The sequence below is a fragment of the Bufo bufo genome, chromosome 2 (assembly GCF_905171765.1).
Source record: "Bufo bufo chromosome 2, aBufBuf1.1, whole genome shotgun sequence".
Lineage (NCBI taxonomy): Eukaryota > Metazoa > Chordata > Amphibia > Anura > Bufonidae > Bufo > Bufo bufo.
In genome coordinates, this window is record NC_053390.1 from 705,055,944 (window position 1) to 705,083,795 (window position 27,852).

Sequence of the window (27,852 nt, forward strand, 5' to 3'; positions counted from 1 at the left end):
TTTGCATGCAGGGAGTTGTAGTTTCACAGCAGCTGGAGTGCCGAAGATTGCTGATCCCTGGTCTATCCTGTCATGGTGCTACCATGGCTTATGGTTCCCTCCGGGTAACCAGCCCAGTTAAAATTGAAAAATGATTTATTTTCTAAATAGTAATTTTTAAAGTAGTCTCCCAAAGACTACTTATCTCTTCATAGATGCACAGTCAACTACGCTAAAGTCAGACAAGTATGTTAATGGCGGAATGAGACATTTCTAATTGTTTTATTTTTATCCAGTATAGAGGTGCACATATAACTTTTATAGCTGTTGGCTGATTGCTATTTCTCCCATCTCTTCAGTGGAGAGTGAGGAGAAAGCTGCTGCTAGACACCTCGGGGGACAGATTGTCTTCCTATAGAACAAAATGGTCAGATCTAAAATTCAAAGTGCTGATCTGTTTCTCTCCCTACATACTGGTAATCTGTCTGGAGCTCCCCATACACAGTAGGCTATCCGCCAGTCGGGCTGAAAACAATGTGTATGGTAGCCTTTTTGAGTAGGTAGATTAACAATTAATACATACAGTTCCTATTGTTATTCAAATGTAATATAGAAGAAAAACTAATTGAAAACTGTAATACATAATGTAATACAAAAACTGTCTTACAGGACGGTGAAGAATGTTCGCTTGCTATGGACGAAAATGGTAACATTAGGGACATCAAACAAAATGTCCTTACTGAGGAACTGGCTGTAGGCAAATCCATGGAAACCCAATCAGAGGAAGACATAACAATTTTTGATACGTCTTGGGAATGTTGCATTGATGATGCCTCCATTGTAGAAGCAGCAGAAGACGCGGAACTAGTGGATGCGGCAGAGCTTAGTCTGGTAGACTGGAGTGTGGAGGAGACCGATATACCAGATGAACTGTTACTACAAGTGGTCGATGCACATCACACATCTGTGGAAACTTGACTAACTATTTGGGCGATACAAAGGTGGATCTAAAGATTGTAAAAACACATTTTGATATTTGCAAAAGAGATGCTAAAATAGAAGTGCAATTTTAAGCTGAAATTTTTACATGCTTTTATAAATGTATCTTAAAAGTCTGTCTTGTGAAAAAAAAATGCAAATAAACATCTCCAAATGAGAATCAGAGAATTTAAACGTCTACATAGTATATGTTCCATAATGTAATCATTACTTTCTGGTTGTCACATGGCTGGCTCAGCAACTTTACAGTATACAGTAGTATCTCTCAATGCCGATGTCAGATTGGAGGTACATCTCATAAAGAAAATATGGTCATGATTGCATCTTTGCTCCCCGTTCTTCTCAAGCTGCTTGGCCAAGATGCATATTGCACACAAGATGGCTTCATTACCATCTATTGTATAGCAAAGTTCCTACACTACTATAGATGGTAATACAGCTATCCTATGTGCAATATATGCAGGTGCTGGAGCATAGTGTACTGAAGCGCTGTCCCCTCACCTCCCTATGCAGCTCTGCTTGCGGCCATTTTAAATCATTTCTAGAGAACACCTTTAACGTGCTGGAACCTTTTTCACCAGTACCTCAAAGAATTATTACTGTATACACAAACCCTCAACTTTGTAGTATAGATACAATGAAAACATGTTGCTTCTGTGTACACAGAGGTAAGTGACTAACTCATCTGTGTGTAGTAGTAGTAGTAGTAGTAGTAGTAGTTGTAGTAGTTTAAAGGGAACCTGTCACCAGTTTTATGGTGTCCTAACTAAGAGCAACATAAATAAGTGACTGATTCTCTTAGCAAAATGCTGGGTCACTTTCTTTAATTGACCCAGTCAATCTGACAGCATCTTGTATTGAAAAGCTCCAGCTCATAATGATGAGTCCTGAATATTCATGAGCTCCTGACTCTCCCCGCCCACCTGCTGCTGAATGACAGTTTTTTTCCATATGAATCAGCAGCAGGTGGGCAGGGGAGTGGCTATAGCTGTTAATTAAATAAACGCTGGACTCAATGACATCACGCTGGACTCAAATCAGCTCATTAGCATGTGGCATCTTTGTGTGTATATTATGAGGTTACCATCTGTCACACCAGTAAGTGAATACATCTAAGGCACTTTTTAGTAGTTAATGATTGTATATAATTAGTTAGATTATAATCAAATATCCACATGACAGGTTCCCTTTAAATAAGGAGGTCATAGATACAATTCTTTTGTTAACATCGAGACAATGCAAGGGATCTCCTTCCCACCGATCCTGGACTCATATTCTAATGCCACCATGCGATTCACACGGGTCAGAATCTGCATTAATTCTAGTTTGTTTTCATGGTCTTGTAACATCTTACACAGAGATTGGATAAACCAGGAGCCTTTAATATTGTTTCTCCATGCAAAATAACCTAGGATAAGAAATATAGTAAAGATTCTGTAAGTAAACCCAAAACATTGGATTTCAACACTGATGATAAAACCTATTGACCCTCCATAACTGCAGTTCAAAATGGTCTATTAGACCAGTGTTTCTCAGACTTTCTAATCCAAGTCCCAGTTATTAAAATAAATGACATCAAAGTACCCCAAAGTTTTTGTTGTTTTTTTCCTGTTTTTTGTAATATGTATAAAACAAAATCTGTACCTTTTTACTATTTTTTTTAAAAGCCACAGTTTTTTTTAAAGCAGGTGCAGTTTTTTTGTACAGCTCATTAGACAGACCTCTACTGTTTACTGGCTCACTAGTTATTTAATGGGGTTGTCTCACTTCAGTAAGTGGCATTTATCATGTAGAGAAAGTTAATATAAGTCACTTACTAATGTATTGTTATTATCCATATTGCTTCTGGATGGATTCATTTTTCTATCACATTACACTGCTCATTTCCATGGACCACCCTGCAATCCATCAGTGGTGGTCATGCTTGTACACTATAGGAAAAAGCACTAGCCTATGTGCGCTCCCGTGGTCTTGGCCACCAGAGAGGCTGATGCTTTTTCCTATAGCGTTCAAGCACGACCACCACTGATGGATTGCAGGGTGGTGTGTAACCATGGAAATGAGCAGTGTATAATGTGATGGAAAAATGAATCCAGCCAGCAAAGGAAGCAATATGGACAATGACAATACATTAGTAAGTGGCTTGTATTAACTTCCTCTACATAATAAATGCCACTTGCTGAAGTGAGACAACCCCTTTAACTTTTTTTCACTTTCTTTAAAGGGGTTATACAGGAATTTTGTATTGATGGCCTATGCTCAGGATAGGGCATCAATATCAGATTCACAGGGGTCTGACTCCCAGCATTCCTGCCAATCAGCTCTGTGGTCTCTAGACAGCTTACCAAACAAATTGCTGTGCATTGTATAGCAACTGTGCTTGGTATTGCAGCTTAGCCTCGTTTACTTAAAGGGCTTCTGTCACCCCCAAAACCCTCTTCTTTTTTTTTTTTGGGCATGTTAAAATCCTTATTTAACGACTATTCCCTATATAGGGATCCTACCTTTGTTTGTGGCTTCTTTTCCTTAAAAAAACGATCTTTTAAAATATGCAAATCGCTTCACTACCAGCAAGTAGAGCGTCTACTTGCTGGTAGCCGCCGCAAAAAAACGCCCCCTCCTCCTGTTGATTGACAGGGCCAGCGAGCGCTCTCCTCCTCCGGCTGGCCCTGTCATTATTTCAAATCCCGCGCCTGTCTTCATTCGGCGCAGGCGTTCTGAGAGAAGGAGGCTCACCTCCTCAGCACTCCCTCAGTGCGCCGGTGATGTCATCGGCGCAGGCGCACTGAGGGAGTGCTGAGGAGGCGAGCCCCCTTCTCTCAGAACGCCTGCGCCGAATGAAGACAGGCGCGGGATTTGAAATAATGACAGGGCCAGCCGGAGGAGGAGAGCGCTCGCTGGCCCTGTCAATCAACAGGAGGAGGGGGCGTTTTTTTGCGGCGGCTACCAGCAAGTAGACACCCTACTTGCTGGTAGTGAAGCGATTTGCATATTTTAAAAGATCGTTTTTTAAGGAAAAGAAGCCAAAGACAAAGGTAAGATCCCTATATAGGGAATAGTAGTTAAATAAGGATTTTAACAAACACAAAAAAAAGGGTTTTGGGGGTGACAGAAGCCCTTTAATTGGGACTCGGCTGTGCCTAGGCCAAGGGACTGATGTAAGGTGACGTCACTGGTCTAGGAGGAGACCTCAACACACACAGTGCTGCATTCTCTTCCAACAGCTGATCGGCGGGGGTGCCGAGAGTAGTGCCGCTATCTGATATAGATGACTGATTAATATCAAATTCCCATATAACCCCTTTAAAGCTCTGATATACAATCAGTTGGGATGAAAAAAAAATAATATATATATATATATACATATATATATATATATATACATTTTCTTAATGTGTAATGTAGTGGTAATAATGAGTTGTATAAAAGAAAGCCTTATTATATAAATAAAAATTTTACTAAAGTAATTCTAAATTACTAAAATAATAATCAACGTGGACAGTGATAGAGCCATGACCATTATATGATATACCTCTTACCTGGTGGTGTGGAATATGCATATAACATATCTTCCTCTTTTAGAGTGTGTGGAGCTAAACTCTGGACACTGTCTAATGTCCCATCAATTTCAGTTCCAAAATCATATTTGTCGCCTCTGCAAGCCTAATTTATATAATGACAATTTTAAGAAGGTTTATTCAAAGAGTGAACAAATATACACTGCTCAAAAAAATAAAGGGAACACAAAAATAACACATCCTTGATCTGAATTAATTAAATATTCTCCTGAAATACTTTGTTCTTTACATAGTTGAATGTGCTGACAACAAAATCACAGGAAAAAAAAAAAATGGAAATCAAATTTTTTAACCCATGGAGGTTTGGATTTGGAGTCATACTCAAAATTAAAGTGGAAAAACACACTACAGGCTGATCCAACTTTGATGTAATGTCCTTAAAACAAGTCAAAATGAGGCTCAGTAGTGTGTGTGGCCTCCACGTGCCTGTATGACCTCCCTACAACGCCTGTGCATGCTCCTGATTAGGTGGCGGACGGTCTCCTGAGGGATCTCCTCCCAGACCTGGACTAAAGCATCTGCTAACTCCTGGACAGTCTGTGGTGCAACGTGACGTTGGTGGATAGAGCGAGACATGATGTCCCAGATGTGCTCAATTGGATTTAGGTCTGGGGAATGGGCGGACCAGTCCATAGCATCAATGCCTTCGTCTTGCAGGAACTGCTGACAGACTCCAGCCACATGAGGTCTAGCATTGTCTTGCATTAGGAGGAACCCAGGGCCAACCGCACCAGCATATGGTCTCACAAGAGGTCTGAGGATCTCATCTCGGTACCTAATGGCAGTCAGGCTACCTCTGGCGAGCACATGGAGGGCTGTGCGGCCCTCCAAAGAAATGCCACCCCACACCATTACTGACCCAATGCCAAACCGGTCATGCCGGAGGATGTTGCAGGCAGCAGAACGTTCTCCACGGCATCTCCAGACTCTGTCACGTCTGTCACATGTGCTCAGTGTGAACCTGCTTTCATCTGTGAAGAGCACAGGGCGCCAGTGGCGAATTTGCCAATCTTTGTGTTCTCTGGCAAATGCCAAACGTCCTGCACGGTGTTGGGCTGTAAGCACAACCCCCACCTGTGGACGTCGGGCCCTCATATCACCCTCATGGAGTCTGTTTCTGACCGTTTGAGCAGACACATGCACATTTGCGGCCTGCTGGAGGTCATTTTGCAGGGCTCTGGCAGTGCTCCTCCTGTTCCTCCTTGCACAAAGGCGGAGGTAGCGGTCCTGCTGCTGGGTTGTTGCCCTCCTACGGCCTCCTCCACGTCTCCTGATGTACTGGCCTGTCTCCTGGTAGTGCCTCCATGCTCTGGACACTACGCTGACAGACACAGCAAACCTTCTTGCCACAGCTCGCATTGATGTGCCATCCTGGATAAGCTGCACTACCTGAGGCACTTGTGGTAGCATGAGACGGAGTCTACAACCCACACTAGAGTGAAAGCACCGCCAGCAATCAAAAGTGACCAAAACATCAGCCAGGAAGCATAGGAACTGAGAAGAGGTCTGTGGTCACCACCTGCAGAACCACTCCTTTATTGGGGGTGTCTTGCTAATTGCCTATAATTTCCACCTGTTGTCTATCCAATTTGCACAACACCATGTGAAATTGATTGTCACTCAGTGTTGCTTCCTAAGTGGACACTTTGATTTCACAGAAGTGTGATTGACTTGGAGTTACATTGTGTTGTTTAAGTGTTCCCTTTATTTTTTTGAGCAGTGTATATTAAAGGGAGTCTGTCAACTCGCCCAATGCCTTTCTATTTTTCTATTTAGAGGGGCAAAGGTTTAAAAGTAATATAAGGAAGTATTACTTTACTGAGAGAGTAGTGGATGCATGGAATAGCCTTCCTGCAGAAGTGGTAGCTGCAAATACAGTGAAGGGGTTTAAGCATGCATGGGATAGGCATAAGGCCATCCTTCATATAAGATAGGGCCGGGGGCTATCCATAGTATTCAGTATATTGGGCAGACTAGATGGGCCAAATGGTTCTTATCTGCCGACACATTCTATGTTTCTATGAATAGTACTGCTCTCTCTGAGTTCCAATCTCTAAGGCCCCTTTCACACGGGCGAGAATTCCGTGCGGGTGTAATGCGTGAGGTGAACGCATTGCACCCGCACCAAATCCAGACACATTCACTTCAATTGGGCTGTGTACATAAGCAGTGACTTTCACGCATCACTGGTGCGTTGCGTGAAAATCGCAGCAAGCTCAATATTGTGCAATTTTATATCTATATTGTTTTTCACGCAATGCAGGCCCCATAGAAGTGAATGGGGCTGCGTGAAAATCACAAGCATCCACAACCAAGTGCAGACGCGGTGCGATTTTTACACATGGTTGCTAGGAGACGATCGGGATGGGGACCTGATCTTTATTATTTTCCCTTATAACATGGTTACTTAGTAAAATAGTGATGGAGGGGTTAAAAATTTAAAAAGCTGTTAATAAACTCACCATGAACCACATGGACGCTTAGCCTGGCATGTCTTCTTTCTTTTTTGATGAAAAGGACCTGTGGTGACGTCACTGCACTCATCACATGGTCCATCACCATGGTGATGGACCATGTGATGAGCGCAGTGACGTCATCAAGGGTCCCTTTAGCCAGGTCCTGAAGAAAGAAGAGGCGATCCACTTCGCGATCAAGTGGATGGGGTAAGTTAAATTTGTTTATTATTTTTAACCCCTCAGTGAACATTTTACTAAGCATTCTGTATTAAGAATGCTATTACTTTCCCTTATAACCATGTTATAAGGGAAAATAATAACCTCTACAGAACACCTAACCCAAACCCGAGCTTCTGTGAAGAAGTCCGGGTTCGGTCTGGGTACCAAACATGCCGACTTTTCTCACACGCGTGCAAAACGCATTAAAACGCTTTGCACCCGCGCAGAAAAATCACGCATTTTCCCGCAACGCGCCCGCATCTTGCCCTCATTTCCCTGTTATGCTCCGGAATAAATTGAGAGGACTAATAAGCAGGCACACATAATGGAGTGGACACCTTAGTATGGACTTTATAAGTCCTCTCAATGTCAGGACCAGGTGGGAGCAGTGCTATTCATGTAGTAATGCCCTTACTAGGCATTGTGGTGGTGATAGTGTCCCATTGAAGAGGGACTGTCACCTTTTATGACATGTCCATTTTTAGTAAATAGCATTCTTTATGAAATGACAATTCTTTTTTTAACATATTTTTTAGAACACTGTATTGTCTTTCCACTGTTATTCCTCCTAGAAAATTATGAATAAATTGACAACAGTTAGGGTTTTGTGTCCCTTTGGAGCATGACCTTGTCTAAACATGATCAAAGGGTTTCAGTCCAAGGTAGATGCAGTTTAAATTCTATGTAGTTAAAGCATATAGAAATATACACTTACATTTCTTATTTTAAATTGTTTTAACTTTTTTGTATAACAATAGAAGTCTCTAATAGTTACTCATTAACAAAAAATATGTATGAGTAAATGATATATGTAAGTGATTACAGTATTTAAGTGAAAGGATAGGTTTATTGGGGAAGACTGTACAATTGTGAGGAGGCTCTAGTATGCTGCTGGACCACCTCAAGTCTGTATACAAGGTCAGATATGGTTGGGTATGGAGACATACATTCTGTATGGTATCCTGCAGCACATTTGCCCATAGCTATTGCAGCTGGACCTGTCGGTCCTGCACTCATGGGCTGCCTAAACTGGCATCCCAGGTAATCCCATAAATGCTCAATTGGCAATAAATGTTGCAACTGGGCAGGCTAAGCTAGTGTTGCAATCGGGCGGAGAAGTATCTGGGAAACCTTTGCTGTGTGTGGGAGAGCATTATTCTTCTGAAAAATACCAGTTGGAAGCCCTGCCATGAAACACATGGGGCCACAGGATCTTCTGCACATATAGCTAAGGCCTCTTTCACACTTGCGTTGTCCGGATCCGTCGTGTACTCCATTTGCCGGAGGTGCCCGCCGGATCCGTAACACCGCAAGTGAACTGAAAGCATTTGAAGACTGATCCGTCTTCAAAATGCGTTCAGTGTTACTATGGCAGCCAGGACGCTATTAAAGTCCTGGTTGCCATAGTAGTAGTGGGGAGCGGGGGAGCAGTATACTTACCGTCCGTGCGGCTCCCGGGGCGCTCCAGAATGACGTCAGAGCGCCCCATGCGTATGGATGACGTGATCCATGCGATCACGTCATCCATGCGCGTGGGGCACCCTGACGTCACTCTGAAGCGCCCCGGGAGCCGCACGGGCGGTAAGTATACTGCTCCCCCGCTCCCCACTACACTTTACCATGGCAAACAGGACTTTAGCGTCCCGGCAGCCATGGTAACCATTCAGAAAAAGCTAAACGTCGGATCCGGTAATGCGCCGAAACGACGTTTAGCTTAAGGCCGGATCCGGATTAATGCCTTTCAATGGGCATTAATTCCGGATCCGGCCTTGCGTAAAGTGTTCAGGATTTTTGGCCGGAGCAAAAAGCGCAGCATGCTGCGGTATTTTCTCCGGCCAAAAAACGTTCCGGTCCGGAACTGAAGGCATCCTGATTCATCCTGAACGGATTTCTCTCCCTTCAGAATGCATGAGGATAATCCTGATCAGGATTCTTCCGGCATAGAGCCCCGACGACGGAACTCTATGCCGGAACAGAACAACGCAAGTGTGAAAGAGCCCTAATCTGTTAGTGTCCCTCATATTACTTACTAGAGGTGAATCACTGTCATATGTGGTGGCTGCCCAGATCATCACATCAGAAAATGGAGCAGTGTGTTGCTCCTCAGCAAAGGCAGGAATAAAGTATTCACCACCAGGCCAACTATTGTCGGATCCCAAACAGTATGTAACTACCCTCTTACATGTTCACTCCGCCACCCATTAAAAAGAGGTCTTATATGGCCTCAGAAGTATGGATTGATGAGTAATTGGTCAGCGGTGGTCACACGGGTGCCACTTTTTTTTATATATATATATAATATATATATATATATCTCTGCTTGTGAGCTATGTGTTCTGGCCTACATATTTTTAAGTGTTCTTATAACTTCTTTAGCTGGAGTGCTGGACCTTGGGGCTCAATAGTTCTGGCTGGGTGATATGATGAGGAAACCAATGCAGAGCTGGCATATGTGCAGCTGTATGCTTTTTTTAAACAAATATTTAGTCACTTTAAGGCCTCATGCACACGACCGTTGTGTGCACCCGTGGCCGTTGTGCCGTTTTCCGTTTTTTTTCGCGGACCCTCTGACTTTCAATGGGTCCGTGGAAAAATCGGAAAATGCACCGTTTTGCAGCTGCATCCATGATCCGTGTTTCCTGGCCGTGAAAAAAATATGACCTGTCCTATTTTCTTCACGGCCAACGGTTCACGGACCCATTCAAGTCAATGGGTCCGTGAAAGAACACGGATGCACACAAGATTGGCATCCGTGTCCGTGATCCGTGGCCGTAGGTTAGTTTTTATACAGACGGATCCGAAGATCCCATGGTGATGGGGACGCTTCTAGTTAGAATACACTACAAACTGTGTACAAGACTGCCCCCTGCTGCCTGGCAGCACCCGATCTCTTACAGGGGGCCGTGATCAGCACAATTAACCCCTTCAGGTGCGGCACCTGAAGGGGTTAATTGTGCTGATCACGGCCCCCTGTAAGAGATCAGGGCTGCCAGGCAGCAGGGGGCAGACCCTCCCCCCCCTCCCCAGTTTGAATATCATTGGTGGTCAGTGCGGCCCCCCCCCCCCTCTATTGTAATAATAGGTTGGTGGCCAGTGCGGCCCCCCCCCTCCCTCTATTGTAATAATTCGTTGGTGGCACAGTGTGCGCCCCCCTCCCCTCTATTGTAATAATTCGTTGGTGGCACAGTGTGCGCCCCCCATCGGCCCCCCCTCCCTCTATAGCATTAACAACATTGATGGCCAGTGTGCGGCCTCCCATCTCCCCCCCTCCCCCCCCATCATTGGTGGCAGCGGAGTTCCGATCGGAGTCCCAGTTTAATCGCTGGGGCTCCGATCGGTAACCATGGCAACCAGGACGCTACTACAGTCCTGGTTGCCATGGTTACTTAGCAATAGTACAATAGTAGAAGATTCATACTTACCTGCTGCTGCGATGTTCGTGTCCGGCCGGGAGCTCCACCTACTGGTAAGTGACAGGTCTGTGCGGCGCATTGCTAAATGAACCGTCACTTACCAGTAGGAGGAGCTCCCGGCCGGACACGAACATCGCAGCTCCCAGGTAAGTATGAATCTTTTACTATTGTACTATTGCTAGTAACCCGCTGCCACCAATGATCGGGGGGGGGGGAGATGGGAGGCCGTACACTGGCCACCAATGTTGTTAATGCTATAGAGGGAGGGGGGCCAATGGGGGGCGCACACTGTGCCACCAACGATTTATTACAATAGAGGAGGAAGGGGGGGGCGCACACTGTGCCACCAACGAATTATTACAATAGAGGGAGGAAGGGGGGGGGGCACACTGTGCCACCAACGAATTATTACAATGGAAGGGGGGGGGCCGCACTGGCCACCAATGATATTCAAACTGGGGAGGGGGGGGGTCTGCCCCCTGCTGCCTGGCAGCCCCTGATCTCTTACAGGGGGATATGATAGTACAATTAACCCCTTCAGGTGCGGCACCTGAGGGGTTAATTGTGCTGATCACGGCCCCCTGTAAGAGATCGGATGCTGCTAGGCAGCAGGGGGCAGTCATGTACACAGTTTGTAGTATATTCTAACTAGAAGCGTCCCCATCACCATGGGAACGCCTCTGTGTTAGAATATACTGTCGGAAATGAGGTTTCACGATCTAACTCATATCCGACAGTATATTCTAACATAGAGGTGTTCCGATGGTGATGGGGACGCTTCAAGTTAAAATATACCATCGGATTGGAGAAAACTCAGATCCGATGGTATAAAAGGGACTCCAGACTTTACATTGAAAGTCAATGGGGACGGATCCGTTTGAAATGGCACCATATTGTGTCAACGTCAAACGGATCCGTCCCCATTGACTTGCATTGTAATTCAGGACGGATCCGTTTGGCTCCGCACGGCCAGGCGGACGCCAAAACGACTTTTTTTTCATGTCCGTGGATCCTCCAAAAATCAAGGAAGACCCACGGACGAAAAAACGGTCACGGATCACGGGAAAACGGAACCCCGTTTTGCGGACCGCAAAAAAATACGGTCGTGTGCATGAGGCCTAAGGGTAAGACCTTTTTGGATGTAAAATGCAGCGAAAAAATCACTGCAGATCCACAACAAAATTCTGAGCTCTAAATTCTGGGAAAAACACGCAAATGCACTGTGTGGATGTACTCTTAAATTTCTTTTACTATTTATCGTGTAGCATTTGGAAATTGTCTGCAAAGTCTTTAGAACTATGCTATCTTTTCTTGGGTTTCCTTCTCCTTTATCAATTTCTTCTGGTTTTACTTAGAGATAGTTGCCAAACATGAAATACAACATATAAAGTGGTTACCTGGATAAAAAATAGCTTTGGTTTGCCAACAAGGCTCTTGCAATTACTTTTGCTGAAAAAACGAACCAACCAGTTGAGTGTAAAAATATTATCTCGCGCAAAAATGCCATCTTCAGTACCGTGGCTCAGTATGGCACACACAAAGCAACCTCTGTGACTGTGGTCATCAACAGCAACTGACAAAAAACAAAATACACGTTAAAAAACATTCTAATGGGGCCCACCACATGTAAAGCATTGACAAAGGGAGCGGACTCCCTCTGTCTCCCATTGGCACCCCTCAAATGCAGTCGCAGGGTACCGATGCGTGTAAAGGCTGGCTGGGGTCTGATGTAGGCCCCAAGCCTGCCTTGAGTAGTTTCCAGCAGGCTGTGACTCTCTGGCGCAGCCTGCTGGTCAATGTCAGTATAGCACTGATGTTAAAATCCAATGCACTATAGGGATAGTGCATTGTATTTTAAAAGCAAGCAAATTGTTGTCTTTTCAATGAAAAAAATATATATATCCCCCATGTGTTTGGTATCGCTGCATCTGTAACGACCCGACCACATGAATATTATGTAAATTAATACAAAAAAATTACAGAATTGCTAATTTATTCTTAGTTGAACAAGTGATCAAAAACCTTCATTTACTCCAAAATGATACCAATGAAATCTACAAGTCGTCCCACAAAAATCAACAACTCCATAGAAAGAAAAATAAATAAGTTATGGGTCTTGGGAAGTGGCAATGCAGAAAGATTTTTTTTCCTTTTAAATAAAGGTGTTTTATTGCACAAAAATAGTAAAATGTAAAAAAAAAAATATATGTCTTTGGTATCGCTGTAATCGTACTGACCCAGAGAATAAAGATATTATGTTATTTATACTGAAAAATGAACGCCGTAAAATTTATAACATAAAAACTCACTGGCAGGATTGCTGTTTTTCACATCTCCCTCCCAGAGAGAGTTAATAAAAGTTAATCAGTAAGGTATGTGTACTCCACAATGGCGCCATTAAAAACTACAACTTGTCCCGCAAAAAACAAGCCCCCATACCGCTACATAGACGGAAAAAAAGGCAACGATGCAAAAAGGAAGAAAGACGCTTAGTCAGTAAGGCCCAAAACAGGCTGGTCCCTAAGAGGTTAAAGTGATATTATCAACTGAAATACTGTATTTATGACATATTGAACAAACAGTATATACCATTAATGTCTGGTTACTCTTCCAGAACTCTCATCTAATGTAAGAATATATGAAGAATACATGTGAGCAACCACTTGACATAGACATGTCTATTACCAGATGGCTGAGGGCCGCACAGAATGGCCACATGTGGAGCCTGGGCCGTGGGTTGTGCACCTTTTCCTTAGAGCGGGGGTAGGCAACCTCCGGCACTCCAGCTGTTGTGAAACTACAACTCCCAGCATGTATACTTCCTCTGCTCTTCTAAGAACTCCCATAGAAATGAATGAAGCATGCTGGGAATTGTAGTTTCGCAACAGCTGGAGTGCCGAAGGGGTTTTCTGCCATGGCGGATTTATTTTTTAAATTTCACCGCATTTGTCCTGCGAAAAAACAAGTCACATACTTCTATGTGAATGGAAAATTAAAAAATATGTTTCTTGGAAGGCAGGGAGGAAAACCGAAAATTGGCCTGGTTTTGAAGGGACTAACATATATAAATATATGTGTGGTCAATACAAAGAACTGGTACATTATTTCTTGTTTCCAAGAATGGTTCAAATGATAGGGAGAGAAATTATTTGTGGAGGATAGATGTTTTAGACTACAATATAGGAAAGGGTTCTTTACTGTTAATGTAGTCAAGTTTTGGAATGACATTTAATAAGGCCTAGATGCTCATCTAATGGCAAATGGCACTGAGGGTTATAAGTAAGTAGATCACTTTAATCTTACCTTCCTGCAAAACTGTGCCTATTTCTTTGTAGGTTAAATTGTCTTCGATTCGTACTTGAAATCCTAGTTTGTTAAAAGTTTCTTTTAGGGTGTTTTTATCTTTCTGGGTGCCTTCACGTCTTTGAAAACCTTTAGTATGAATATTAAAAAAAATAAACCTGGTTACATAAACCTAGTTGGTGTCTTAGAAAACATATTTGGGTTTCTTGATTGTAAGACGGCGATATTGTGTATGATCTATCTCTTTACTCCTATTTTTGCTACCATATCAATGGAAAATGCCACTTAGGCCCTACAGACAATTATTCTATGACACTTAATGCAGCTCTGTCACCAGGATCACCCCTATTAAACCAAGCACATAGCCTGGTAGGGGTGATCCTGAAGTTTAAAATAATACCTTCCCCCTCGCTGTCGGCGCCACGGTTGTTGATAAAATCATACTTGTATTCCAAGTCAAAGTTGTACTCTAGCGCTGTCAATGAAGGGGAGAGGGGTGTGTTTAAATGTTGGTAGGCGTCACATAGCGGTGCTCATACTGAAAAAGCCTGCCTCCTGGTGATCAAAATTGCCTGCCAGCAAAGGAGTAAAAGTATGATTTTATCCACAACCGTGATGCCAACAATAAGGAGGAAGGTATTATTTAAAAATTGCAGGATCACCTTTACCAGGCTATGTGCTTGGTTTAGTAAGGGTGATCTGGTGACAGAGCCACTTCAAAGGGGTTGTCTCACCAGAAAATGGCATTTATTATGTGGAGAAAGTTAATGTAAGGCACTTATTAATGTATTCTGGTTGTCCATATTGCTTCCTTTGCTGGCTTCATTTATTTTTCCATTGCATTATACACTGCTCATGTCCAAGGATTAAAGCCACTGCTGCAGTGCAGATACAAGGTGGTCGGGATGGGAGCTGCTGCACATGTATGCCTATGCGCGATACCACGTTCCAGCCACCAGAGAGGCCAACGCTTTTCCTATACTGTGCAAGTACGGCCACCGCTACTGGATTGCAGGGTGGTCCTAACCCCTGGATACAAGCAGTGTATAATGTGGTGGAAAAAAATTATCCAGCCAGCAAAGGAGCATTATGGACAATCACAATATATTAGTGCTTTGTATTAACTTTCTCTACATGATAAATTCCAGTTGCTCAAGTGAGACACCCCCTTTAAAGGGACACTTCCACATGTTTTCGTTGGCTTCCAATCTATGCCTCCACACTGCAAAATATTGAACATGTCCTGTCTTTTGCCGTATGTGGCGGATCGCGGACTCATACAAGTTAATGGGTCCATACCGCAGTATGGAGTTGACACGGCCAGTGCCCATGTTTTGCAGACCCGATGTTTGCAATCCAGAGCCCATACGTTCGTCTGAATGGGGCCTTAGAATCACAGATAAATTTCACAAATATTACTTGTGAGTTCTATGAAGACAATAATCTCATACTGTAAAATATATTCTAACATCATAGAAAAGAATATGTGGGTGGCAGCTTCTCTCTAAATTACCGTGGATGTCAAAGTACTCCATGTTAAGAATTAAACAATGGCTCTTTTCAGGGTAGTCCATCTTGTAACAAACATGGCTGCCACCATTCAGCATTGTTGGTCTAGCATCTAGTCCAATATTCCTGCCCAGAACATCAAGACAACAGAAAAGGAAAAACTGTTAAAAAGTTTACAGAGAAAAATATAGATTTTATTATAAGACAGGTGTGTTCAATGCAATGTTTAAATAGTGAATTAGATATGATACAGTGAATTTCAAAAGCGTTCACCCCCTTGGTGTTTTTCCATTTTTTTTTTAATTTGTCTTTTCTTTGCATTACAACCCAGCATTAAAATTGATTTTAGATTTTATGTAATTGATGTGACAAAATAGACCAAATAAGTACAGTGGAATAAAAATTACTTGTATAAATAACTAAAAATTAAAAAGTTGTGAGTGCATATATATATTCTCAACCACTTTGCTATAAAACCCCTAAATAGGGTGTGCTCCAGTCAACTGTCTGCCAATGTCACGTAATTAGTTGAGTAAGGTCCACATGTGTGGAGTATAAATATACAGGTCCATAAATATTGGGACATCGACACAATTCGAACATTTTTGGCTCTATACACCACCACAATGGATTTGAAATAAAACGAACAAGATGTGCTTTAACTGCAGACTGTCAGCTTTAATTTGAGGGTATTTACATCCAAATCAGGTGAATGGTGTAGGAATTACAACAGTTTGCATATGTGCCTCCCACTTGTTAAGGAACCAAAAGTAATGGGACAGAATAATAATCATAAATCAAACTTTCACTTTTTAATACTTGGTTGCAAATCCTTTGCAGTCAATTACAGCCTGAAGTCTGGAACGCATAGACATCACCAGACTCTGGGTTTCATCCATGGAGATGCTCTGCCAGGCCTCTACTGCAACTGTCTTCAGTTCCTGCTTGTTCTTGGGGCATTTTCCCTTCAGTTTTGTCTTCAGAAAGTAAAATGCATGCTCAATCGGATTCAGGTCAGGTGATTGACTTGGCCATGGCATAACATTCCACTTCTTTCCCTTAAAAAACTCTTTGGTTGCTTTTGCAGTATGCTTTGGGTCATTGTCCATCTGCACTGTGAAGCGTAGTCCAATGAGGTCTGAAGCATTTGGCTGAATATGAGCAGATAATATTGCCCGAAACACTTCAGAATTCATCCTGCTGCTTTTGTCAGCAGTCACATCATCAATAAATACAAGAGAACCAGTTCCATTGGCAGCCATACATGCCCACGCCATGACACTACCACCACCATGCTTCACTGATGAGGTGGTATACTTAGGATCATGAGCAGTTCCTTTCCTTCTCCATATTCTTCTCTTCCCATCACTCTGGTACAAGTTGATCTTGGTCTTATCTGTCCATAGGATGTTGTTCCAGAACTGTGAAGGCTTTTTTAGATGTCGTTTGGCAAACTCTAATCTGGCCTTCCTGTTTTTGAGGCTCACCAATGGTTTACATCTTGTGGTGAACCCTCTGTATTCACTCTGGTGAAGTCTTTGACAGACATACACCTAGCTCCTGGAGAGTGTTCTTGATCTGGCCAATTGTTGTGAAGGGTGTTTTCTTCACCAGGGAAATAATTCTTCGGTCATCCACCACAGTTGTTTTTCGTGGTCTTCCGGGTCTTTTGGTGTTGCTGAGCTCACTGGTGCGTTCCTTCTTTTTAAAAATGTTCCAAACAGTTGTTTTGGCCACGCCTAATGTTTTTACGATCTCTCTGATGGGTTTGTTTTGTTTTTTCAGCCTAATGATGATGGCTTGCTTCACTGATAGTGACAGCTCTTTGGATCTCATCTTGAGAGTTGACAGCAACAGATTCCAAATGCAAATAGCTACTTGAAATGAACTCTGGACCTTTTATCTGCTCATTGTAATTGGGATAATGAGGGAATAACACATCTGGCCATGGAACAGCTGATAAGCCAATTGTCCCATTACTTTTCGTCCCTTAACAAGTGGGAGGCACATATGCAAACAGTTGTAATTCCTACACCGTTCACCTGATTTGGATGTAAATACCCTCAAATTAAAGCTGACAGTCTGCAGTTAAAGCACATCTTGTTTGTTTTATTTCAAATCCATTGTGGTGGTGTATAGAGCCAAAAAATTTAGAATTGTGTCGATGTCCCAATATTTATGGACCTGACTGTATCTGTTCTGAAAGGCACCTGGACCTGTAACACTACTAAGCAAGCAACATTAAGACCAACAAGCTCTCAACAGAGGTCAGAAACAAAATTGGACAGAAGAATAGATCAGGGTTGGTTATAAAAAAAAAAATCCCAAACTTTGAACATTTCATCATTTCATGGACCACAATTAAATCCATTATAACAAGGTGGAAAGAATATGGCACACCTCTAAACCTGGCAAGCCTGCCCACCGAAACTCACAAACCAGGCAAGGAAGGCAATAGAGATTCAACAAAGACATCAATGACACTGAAGGAACTCCAAGGATCCACAGCAGAGATGGAAATATCTGTCTATAAGACCACTATAAGCTGTACATTCCACAGAGTGGGGCTATATGGAAGAGTGGCCAGAAAAAAAAGCTATTGCTTAATGTAAGAAAATACATTTGAAGTTTGCCAAACAGCATGTATTAGACTCCTCACACACAGAAGAAGGTTCTCTGCGCTGATGACACAAAAATTTAACTCTGGCCATCAAGGGAAATGTTATGTGTGAGCAGACCCAACACCTCCCATCACCCTAAGAACACCATTCCCACAGTGATGCTTCTCATTGGCAGGTAAAATTTGTCAGGATTGAAGGTAAAATGAATGGCAGTAAATACAGGCAATTCTTGAGGAAAAAGAGACAGAGATTCACCTTCCAGCAGATCAACTGTGTAAGGCCCCTTGCACACAGCCGTTGTCCCGCCGTGGTCGTATTACGGGTCACTGACCGTGTGCATTCCGCATCACGGATGCGGACCCATTCACTTGAATTGGTCCGCAAATCCGGAGATGCGGAACGGAAGCACTACGGAAACAATGCCGAGAATTGTCCAGACACATTGTCCGGCCGATTCTCTGCATTGTCTGCCGGAATGTGTACAGATCTCCGCCGGACCCTATTATACTTAAAGGGGGCCAGCAGGCATTCAGTTTTTATCCAGCAGTGCTGGATCCGGAGAATTCCGACAGGCTTTTCTCTACCAGAACAGCGTGCCGGAATTCACACCGAAAGTGTGAATTTTAGCCTAAGGCAACAAAATGGAAAAACACCAAGATGTGGAAAGTAGGTTCCCAAGGCACTGTAAATAACTGCCTCCAAGCAATCAGATTCATGCAAAAAAATTTACCAGATGTCTAAGAATATGCATTTTCTCTGTGTCTTACACAGCAAACACAAGGAGAGAATTAAAAGCCCATTTGCACACAACTTCTATTACGACTGATGAAAGATCAGGGGTTTCAAAAGTCGCTCTTAACCCCTTAGTGACCAGCCTGTTTTGGGCTTTACTGACCAAGCGTTTTTCTTCCTTTTTTCATCATCGCGTTCCAAGAGCTATAATATTTTTTTTTTTCCATCTATATAGTGTCATGCATTTTCATAAGTGCACAGTCTTATCTGAAGATATTATAGTCTAAATATCAATGCTCATTGCCTTTAAGTGTAAAGTCAGATTGAACCAGAGACGAAAACCTTTTCTGTAGGATTGAAACAGGCCGAGATGAGGTTATGCTGAGTTCAGTTTGGGTAAAATGTTTGTAGGGACATAGAGTGTATTGTCTCTTAAAATTATTATGAGCAGATGTGGTATATCTGTTAATGCTATTATAGGTCCTACAGACACATGTCTGTGAGAGAGAACCATTTGAATAGCAATGTATTATTTTACTTCATTACAAAGTCATTAGGGAAGTCTACTTTATAGAAAGCATTGGGTTTGTGAATGTCCCATTTTATGTCTTCATAATTATATTCTATATATTCCTGTGTGGTATATTTAAATTTAATATCTTAACCAGTGACTTATATAATATGTCATCTATGTATAACAGTGTGTCGATGTATGTATAAATATATATATATACAAACCGGATTCCAAAAAAGTTGGGACACTATACAAATCGTGAATAAAAACTGAATGCAATGATGTGGAGGTGCCAACTTCTAATATTTTATTTAGAATAGAACATAAATCACGGAACAAAAGTTTAAACTGAGAAAATGTACCATTTTAAGGGAAAAATATGTTGAATCAGAATTTCATGGTGTCAACAAATCCCCAAAAAGTTGGGACAAGGCCATTTTCACCACTGTGTGGCATCTCCCCTTCTTCTTACAACACTCAACAGACGTCTGGGGACCGAGGAGACCAGTTTCTCAAGTTTAGAAATAGGAATGCTCTCCCATTCTTGTCTAATACCGCCTCTAACTGTTCAATCGTCTTGGGCCTTCTTTGTTGCACCTTCCTCTTTATGATGCGCCAAATGTTCTCTATAGGTGAAAGATCTGGACTGCAGACTGGCCATTTCAGTACCCGGATCCTTCTCCTATGCAGCCATGATGTTGTGATTGATGCAGAATGTGGTCTGGCATTATCTTGTGGAAAAATGCAGGGTCTTCCCTGAAAGAGATGACGTCTGGATGGGAGCATATGTTGTTCTAGAACCTGAATATATTTTTCTGCATTGATGGTGCCTTTCCAGACATGCAAGCTGCCCATGCCACACACACTCATGCAACCCCATACCATCAGAGATGCAGGCTTCTGAACTGAGCGTTGATAACAACTTGGGTTGTCCTTGTCCTCTTTGGTCCGGATGACATGGCGTCCCAGATTTCCAAAAAGAACTTCGAATCGTGACTCGTCTGACCACAGAACAGTCTTCCATTTTGCCACACTCCATTTTAAATGATCCCTGGCCCAGTGAAAACGTCTGAGCTTGTGGATCCTGCTTAGAAATGGCTTCTTCTTTGCACTGTAGAGTTTCAGCTGGCAACGGCGGATGGCACGGTGGATTGTGTTCACTGACAATGATTTCTGGAAGTATTCCTGAGCCCATTCTGTGATTTCCTTTACAGTAGCATTCCTGTTTGTGGTGCAGTGTCGTTTAAGGGCCCGGAGATCACGGCCATCCAGTTTGGTTTTACGGCCTTGACCCTTACGCACAGAGATTGTTCCAGATTCTCTGAATCTTCGGATGATGTTATGCACAGTTGATGATGATAGATGCAAAGTCTTTGCAATTTTTCGCTGGGTAACACCTTTCTGATATTGCTCCACTATCTTTCTGCGCAACATTGTGGGAATTGGTGATCCTCTACCTATCTTGGCTTCTGAGAGACACTGCCACTCTGAGAAGTTCTTTTTATACCCAATCATGTTGCCAATTGACCTAATTAGTGTTAATTGGTCTTCCAGCTCTTCGTTATGCTCAAATTTACTTTTTCCAGCCTCTTATTGCTACTTGTCCCAACTTTTTTGGGATTTGTTGACACCGTGAAATTTTGAATCAACGTATTTTTCCTTTTAAAATGATACATTTACTCGGATTAAACGTTTGATCTGTCATCTACGTTCTATTACAAATAAAATATTGACATTTGCCATCTCCACATCATTGCATTCAGTTTTTATTCACAATTTGTTTAGTGTCCCAACTTTTTTGGAATCCGGTTTGTATATACAGTACAGACCAAAAGTTTGGACACACCTTCTCATTCAAAGAGTTTTCTTTATTTTCATGACTATGAAAATTGTAGATTCACACTGAAGGCATCAAAACTATGAATTAACACATGTGGAATTATATACATAAAAAACAAGTGTGAAACAACTGAAAATATGTCATATTCTAGGTTCTTCAAAGTAGCCACCTTTTGCTTTGATTACTGCTTTGCACACTCTTGGCATTCTCTTGATGAGCTTCAAGAGGTAGTCCCCTGAAATGGTTTTCACTTCACAGGTGTGCCCTGTCAGGTTTAATAAGTGGGATTTCTTGCCTTTATAAATGGGGTTGGGACCATCAGTTGCGTTGAGGAGAAGTCAGGTGGATACACAGCTGATAGTCCTACTGAATAGACTGTTAGAATTAGTATTATGGCAAGAAAAAAGCAGCTAAGTAAAGAAAGACGAGTGGCCATCATTACTTTAAGAAATTAAGGTCAGTCAGTCAGCCGAAAAATTGGGAAAACTTTAAAAGTAAGGGCTATTTGACCATGAAGGAGAGTGATGGGGTGCTGTGCCAGATGACCTGGCCTCCACAGTCACCGGACCTGAACCCAATCGAGATGGTTTGGGGTGAGCTGGACTGCAGAGTGAAGGCAAAAGGGCTAACAAGTGCTAAGCATCTCTGGGAACTCCTTCAAGACTGTTGGAAGACCATTTCAGGGGACTACCTCTTGAAGCTCATCAAGAGAATGCCAAAAGTGTGCAAAGCAGTAATCAAAGCAAAAGGTGGCTACTTTGAAGAACCTAGAATATGACATATTTTCATATGTTTCACACTTGTTTGTTATGTATATAATTCCACATGTGTTAATTCATAGTTTTGATGCCTTCATAGTCATGAAAATAAAGAAAACTCTTTGAATGAGAAGGTGTGTCCAAACTTTTGGTCTGTACTGTGTGTATATATATATATATATATATATATATATATCATTTAGAATATATATTTTATGCCATGTGTATCTCACTGACTGAATATAGAATTTTTGAGGTTTAGAAAGTATTGAAGTTGTCTTCCTACTAATTGGGTTTATTAGACAGCCATGTGGGCAAGTTAATGAATCCGGATGTCAAGTAAAAGGGCCCATTGTCCCTGAAGAGACAGTAGAAGATGGTGACTCCAACATGTCTAGATTAGGGGTAATTAAAATGTCAGGAAGAAACCCTTAATACTGATGTATACTGAATAGGTTAAAAAGGTCATGTTAATATATTATTAGGTATTTAGAATTAATGTTGAAATTGTTATGTGGTACAACAGTGCCATCTAGAGGCAGATGGACAATAGTACATTATTTTATAACTTGTTTTCTCCAGCATATCAAGGGTTAAGATTACATCATAGTAGTATTAACATACGTTACACCCTCCTCAGTTGATTGGGAGATCATAATCCAGGAGGTGGTAACGTAAGATATCAGGGAGGATAATTATTGCTGGAGAGGAACATAGATGGAGATCAAAACCATCAGATCATAAGAAAGGATATCAAAAGAAACTTGAATTATATTTTGACTACTAAAAAACTCCTGAGAACTGGTCCCATCTGAAACTCTGTCCATCCTTGACTTGGTAACGTATGTTATACTTTTTGCTTGTGATATTAATAGGATATTCCTTTCAGCATATAGTCAAGAGTTCCCATACTGTGGGAACGTATAGTGTTAAACACCTCCCTAATGCTAGTTGTCCTCTTAGCAAAGATGCATATTGCTAATGGGAGATTAGACATTGTCTGAGTAGAGGAAAAACTCTGGGAAATTATATTTCCATAGTCTGATTGCTGAGTGGGATATAATATCATATTAATACCATTTATATTTTCGAGAGTCAAAGGACAACATTTATTGTTCTTGTATTAATCTGTATTTTGTCATGTTATAACCTGTTGGTAAACAGAAAATCCTGGGTTTCTCTTGATGTATTAATTATTGGTCTGTTTGATAGAGATATAGCATTTATATCTTATCTTATGTAACTTTTAATAATTCTGTGCTGGTGAGAAAGTGATAGTGGGTTACACCACCATTTAGTGGTGGTTTGTTGGTACTGCATCGATTGGTCTATCCATTGATCTTATGTCTGTTTTATATTGGATTTTTACTCATTTATAAATAAATTATTATATATATTTTGCATAATTGATTGCCCCTTTGTTTTCTTTAATTGCATAAATTAAATTTAGAGTCTCAAGATAAAAGAAAAGGCGTTTTATGTCTGCCTAGTGGATTTCCTGACTGATTTCCATATTTTATTGACATTTTATTTTTTATATAAAATATTTATGTTATATAAAAGATATACCTTGACAATAGCTTTATGAGGGCTTGTTTTTTGCAGGACAAGTTGTAGTTTTTAATGGTGCCATTTTGGGGGTACACATAACTTTCTGATTAACTTTTATTAACTCTTTCTGATTAACTTTTATTAACTCTTTCTGGGAGGGAGATGGGAAAAACAGCAATACTGCCACTGCGTTTTTACGTTATAAATTTTACGGCGTTCATTTTTTGGTATAAATAACACAATATCTTTTTTCTCTGGGTCAGTACGATTACAGTGATACCAAATACATATAGTTTTTTTTACGTTTTACTACTTTTTTGCAATAAAACCCCTTTTTTTAAAAGAAAAAAATGTTTTTGCATTGCTGCTTCCCAAGACCCATAACTTTTTTACTTTTCTTTCTACGGAGTTGTGAGAGGGCTTGATTTTTGCCGGACGACTCGTATTTTTCATTGGTATCATTTTAGAGTCAATGGCGCTTTTTGATCGCTTGTTATTAAGTTTTTTCGATGGCAACTAAGAATAAATGAGCAATTCTGTCTTTTTTAAATTTTTTGTATGGCGTATTTATGTAGTCCGGGTCGTCATGGACGTGTCAATGCTAAACATATGGGGGAGATTAGATTTTTTTGCAATTTTTTACATTGAGAAGCGTATTTTCAATGGAAATTTTTTTTTTTATGGAATTTTTTTATTGAATAAATGTTTTTTTTAAACTTTTTTTTACCACTTAATAGTCCCACAAGGGGACTATAACAGATAGCTTTTTGATTGATTTTAAAATGCAATGCATTATCCCAATAGTGCATTGCATTTTAATGGCAATGCTATTCTGACATTGACCAGCAGGCTGCGCCAGAGAGAAATTACTCAAGGCTGGTCTGGGGCCTACATCAGATCCCTGCCAGCCTTAACACAAATCGGCACCCCGCGATCGCATTTGCGGGGTGCCGATGGGAGACAGAGGGAGTCCGCTTTCTCTGTCAGCACTCTACATGCGGCGGGCACCATTGCCCGCGGCATGTAAAGTGTTTAACAGCCCGGATTAGCATATGAGAGCTGAGCCCCCGCTCCCCGCTGCACAGGGGACCCAGCCTAAGGCCCCTTAGTGACCGCTGTAAAAAGGCGTATGGGTGGTCACTAAGGGGTTAAAGGGGATATGTCATCATTGATGTAAAAAATGAAAATCAGACATCATATAGTACAGACATGGCCAACCTGCGGCTCTCCAGCTGTTGTAAAACTACAACTCCCACCATGCCCTGCTGATAGCTGTAGACTGTCCGGACATGATGGGAGTTGTAGTTTTGCAACAGTTGGAGAGCCTCAGGTTAGCCATCCCTGATATAGTACATGACAATAACTTTCTAACTAGGCTAGAGAATCAGTCCTGTACAGCACATGGGAGTTGTAGTTTCAGAACAACTGGAGTGACAAAGGTTGCTGATCTCTGATTTAAGTTTTGTGCTGATTTGAGTGTGACACCATGAGTCTACAATATGGATGTTTTTCACAATATTCTAATTTTCTGAGATACTGACTTTTGGGTTTTCATTAGCTGTAAGTCATAATCCTCAACATTAAAAGAAATAAACGCTTGAAATAGATCGCTCAAAAATGTAGAATATGCTTTGTAACACAATCCCTATGGCCATTTCCATGATTACAGCTCAGAAGAGCCATGCACTAATCAGCAATACCTTGTCACTACAAGCGGCAATTTCCGGTACATTTATCACATGCCACAAAAACACAGGAATTTATTGTTTAAATGTATTATTTATGACTAATCAGTTTTTTTTATTTAGGCTACTTTCACACTAGCGTTCGGAGCGGGTCCGTCTGATGTTTCATCAGACGGATCCGCTCCTATAATGCAGACGTTTGCATTCGTTCAGAACGGATCCGTCTGCATTATAACTTAGAAAAATTTCTAAGTGTGAAAGTAGCCTGAGCGGATCCGTTCAGACTTTACATTGAAAGTCAATGGGGAACGGATCCGCTTAAAGATTGAGCCATATGGTGTCAACTTCAAACGGATCCTTCCCCATTGACTTACATTGTAAGTCTGGACGGATCCGCTCGCCTCCGCACGGCCAGGCGGACACCCGAACGCTGCAAGCAGCGTTCAGGTGTCCGCTCACTGAGCGGAGCGGAGGCTGAACGCTGGCAGACGGATGCATTCCCAGTGGATCCGCCTCCACTGAGAATGCATTAGGGCCAGACAGATGCGTTCAGGGCCGCTTGTGAGCCCCTTCAAACAGAGCTCACGAGCGGACACCCGAACGCTAGTGTGAAAGTAGCCTTACACTGTTCAATTATCATGGAAGAGAGCAAATTGTATCATGTATATATTGCTTTACCTTTATAACCAACATATTTCTACAGCATGACATTAGCATCCGTGCATTATTATAACAATTAGGAACTATGATTACTTACACAAAATCCACTTGTTTCTCCATTATTGAATTCAGACTCCAGCGATCTTTCTTTGTTACTGCACTAGTGCAACTGAGGAAGGCCCTTATTACCAAGCAGTATTCTCAGAACAGATCTGTATACAAGAAATTAAGACAAAGCGTGTTTTACTGGCCCCGTTAGAAGCCACGTTGTTCTTCTTGCCTTATGGCCAATATTGTCCTCAATTGTTCCTCGGAGGAAAATGATTATACAATGATATGCACCATAAATAAAACACAAATCATATACTATGCTCATCAGTAGATAAAAAGGTTGCACAGTATATATCATTCAGGCTTTCCTAGGGCCTTCCCATAAACTGACCTTGGCGTGTAGAAATGAAAGTAAGTGGAAACATTACTTATAGGAAGACACACAAGGTGCACATCATAAACGTTTACAGCTCAAATTTCTTTGCTGACGATTTCATGACTTTCTGCTCTTTGTCCTGTTTTGACAAACCGGCTGCATGTTTTACACTCCAGAATGCCTCTGTGTTCTTATCTTCTTTGTAGCATGCAGCATTGAGTTGTACTTAAAGACACAGCTTCAATATTATTTTATGTATTGTAGCTGGTTATATATTGCCGCATGCTCATATACCGAGACCTTCAGTGTGTTTAATAATTGTTTTTATTATAAACAAATATTTCTGAAGGCTGCAGTATAACATGCCATGGCCATGCCTTCCTTTCCTAAACTTTGTTCACATTAGCATTGTGGCTTCTGTCACACAACAGACATCAGTGACACCCAATGAACCCAAATGGCATAATGGGATCCGTCAGGTTCTGCTGATGTGTAAGTCATTTGGACAGAAAAATAAATGAGCCTTAAACACAGATATGACTATAGTTTTAGTCAAAGCGAAAGTGTACAAGAAGTGTGCTGTGTGAGTGTACTTGTCATTGAGAATAGAAGGAGTGACAGTCCAAAGATCTCTGATATGCTATTCAGGAGGTGAATCAGGAGATAACCATTCATGTAGAATAGATTTCCTTGTCACCGTTGATATTATAAAAATTTTTTTTTTTGCTACCTTCGTACTCAAAAATGGCCCATTCAGGGTTTAATTCCTTAAGGACCAGGCCAAGTTTTAGAAATCTGACGTGTCAATTTATGTGGTGATAACTTTGGAACACTTTTACTTATCCTAGACATTATGACACTTCTTTTCTCGTGACACATTGTACTTCATGATAGTGGTAAATTTGAGTCAATATAAATCACCTTTACTCACAAAAAAAATCCTAAATTTACAGAAAATTTGGAAATCATGTTTTTGTGTCTCCATTTTCTAAAAGCCATATTGTTTTTATTTTTCTGCCGATCTTCTTGTGTAGGTGGATAGTTTTTTTGCAGGAAGAGTTGACGTTTTTATTTATACCAATCTTGGGTACCAATCTTTTGATCATTCAATAGTACACTTTATGGGGTAAGTTGACAAAAAATTGTCTGTTTTGGCACAGTTTTTATTTAATTTTTTTGACAGCATTCACCTTAGGGGGTAGATCATGTGATATTTTTATAGAGCAGGTCGTTACGGACGAGGTAATACCTAATATGTCTCCTTTTTTTATTTTATTTCAGTGTTACACTTTAAAAGCATTTCTGAAAAAATTTAATTATGTTTTTATCACGTCAGATTAGGCAGGTAACAGACTTGTGGCGCAGAGGGGAGGGGAGTATCCTACCACTAGGGAGAGGGAGGAGTGGTGACCCCTAACTCATCTAGCACTGGCACCTAGCTGTCCTGACATACCTAGATGGGCTGCTAACCTGTACGCTGATCACGTGCCTCGTCCCTGGCTTACCCTGAAATAAGCCCCACAAACAATCACCGAAGAGAGACAAAAAACAGGAGAGAACCGGCGATCCGACAGCACCAGTTCCAACAGCTCCACAGCAACTCCAACT

At 41.6% G+C, this 27,852-nt stretch overlaps 2 protein-coding genes across 3 annotated transcripts in view; one reads left to right on the forward strand and one right to left on the reverse strand.

Annotated features, from left to right (window-relative positions):
* PRIMPOL (primase and DNA directed polymerase) overlaps positions 1 to 1,102 on the forward strand; it is a 101,612-nt gene extending 100,510 nt beyond the window's left edge. Inside the window, exon 13 of the mRNA XM_040418725.1 lies at positions 649 to 1,102. Coding sequence (XP_040274659.1) covers positions 649 to 957 — 309 coding nt within the window. The 3' untranslated portion in view covers positions 958 to 1,102. The remainder of the gene's footprint in view (positions 1 to 648) is intronic.
* A 1,069-nt stretch (positions 1,103 to 2,171) lies between these two features.
* Positions 2,172 to 26,406, reverse strand: LOC120990145 (caspase-3-like). Of its 2 annotated transcripts, none has more exons than XM_040418727.1 (7): positions 26,297 to 26,406; positions 25,915 to 26,029; positions 15,461 to 15,582; positions 13,948 to 14,076; positions 12,042 to 12,217; positions 4,518 to 4,641; positions 2,172 to 2,386 (listed from the first exon to the last, which is right to left on the reverse strand). In XM_040418727.1, exons 2-7 carry the CDS (start codon positions 25,935 to 25,937, stop codon positions 2,181 to 2,183), a joined length of 780 nt encoding a protein of 259 aa, XP_040274661.1. In that variant the 5' UTR covers positions 25,938 to 26,029; positions 26,297 to 26,406; the 3' UTR covers positions 2,172 to 2,180. The 2 variants fall into 2 exon arrangements, with proteins under 2 accessions (XP_040274661.1, XP_040274660.1); XM_040418726.1 differs by having other exon boundaries at positions 26,260 to 26,397.
* Between the last annotated feature and the right edge of the window lie 1,446 nt (positions 26,407 to 27,852).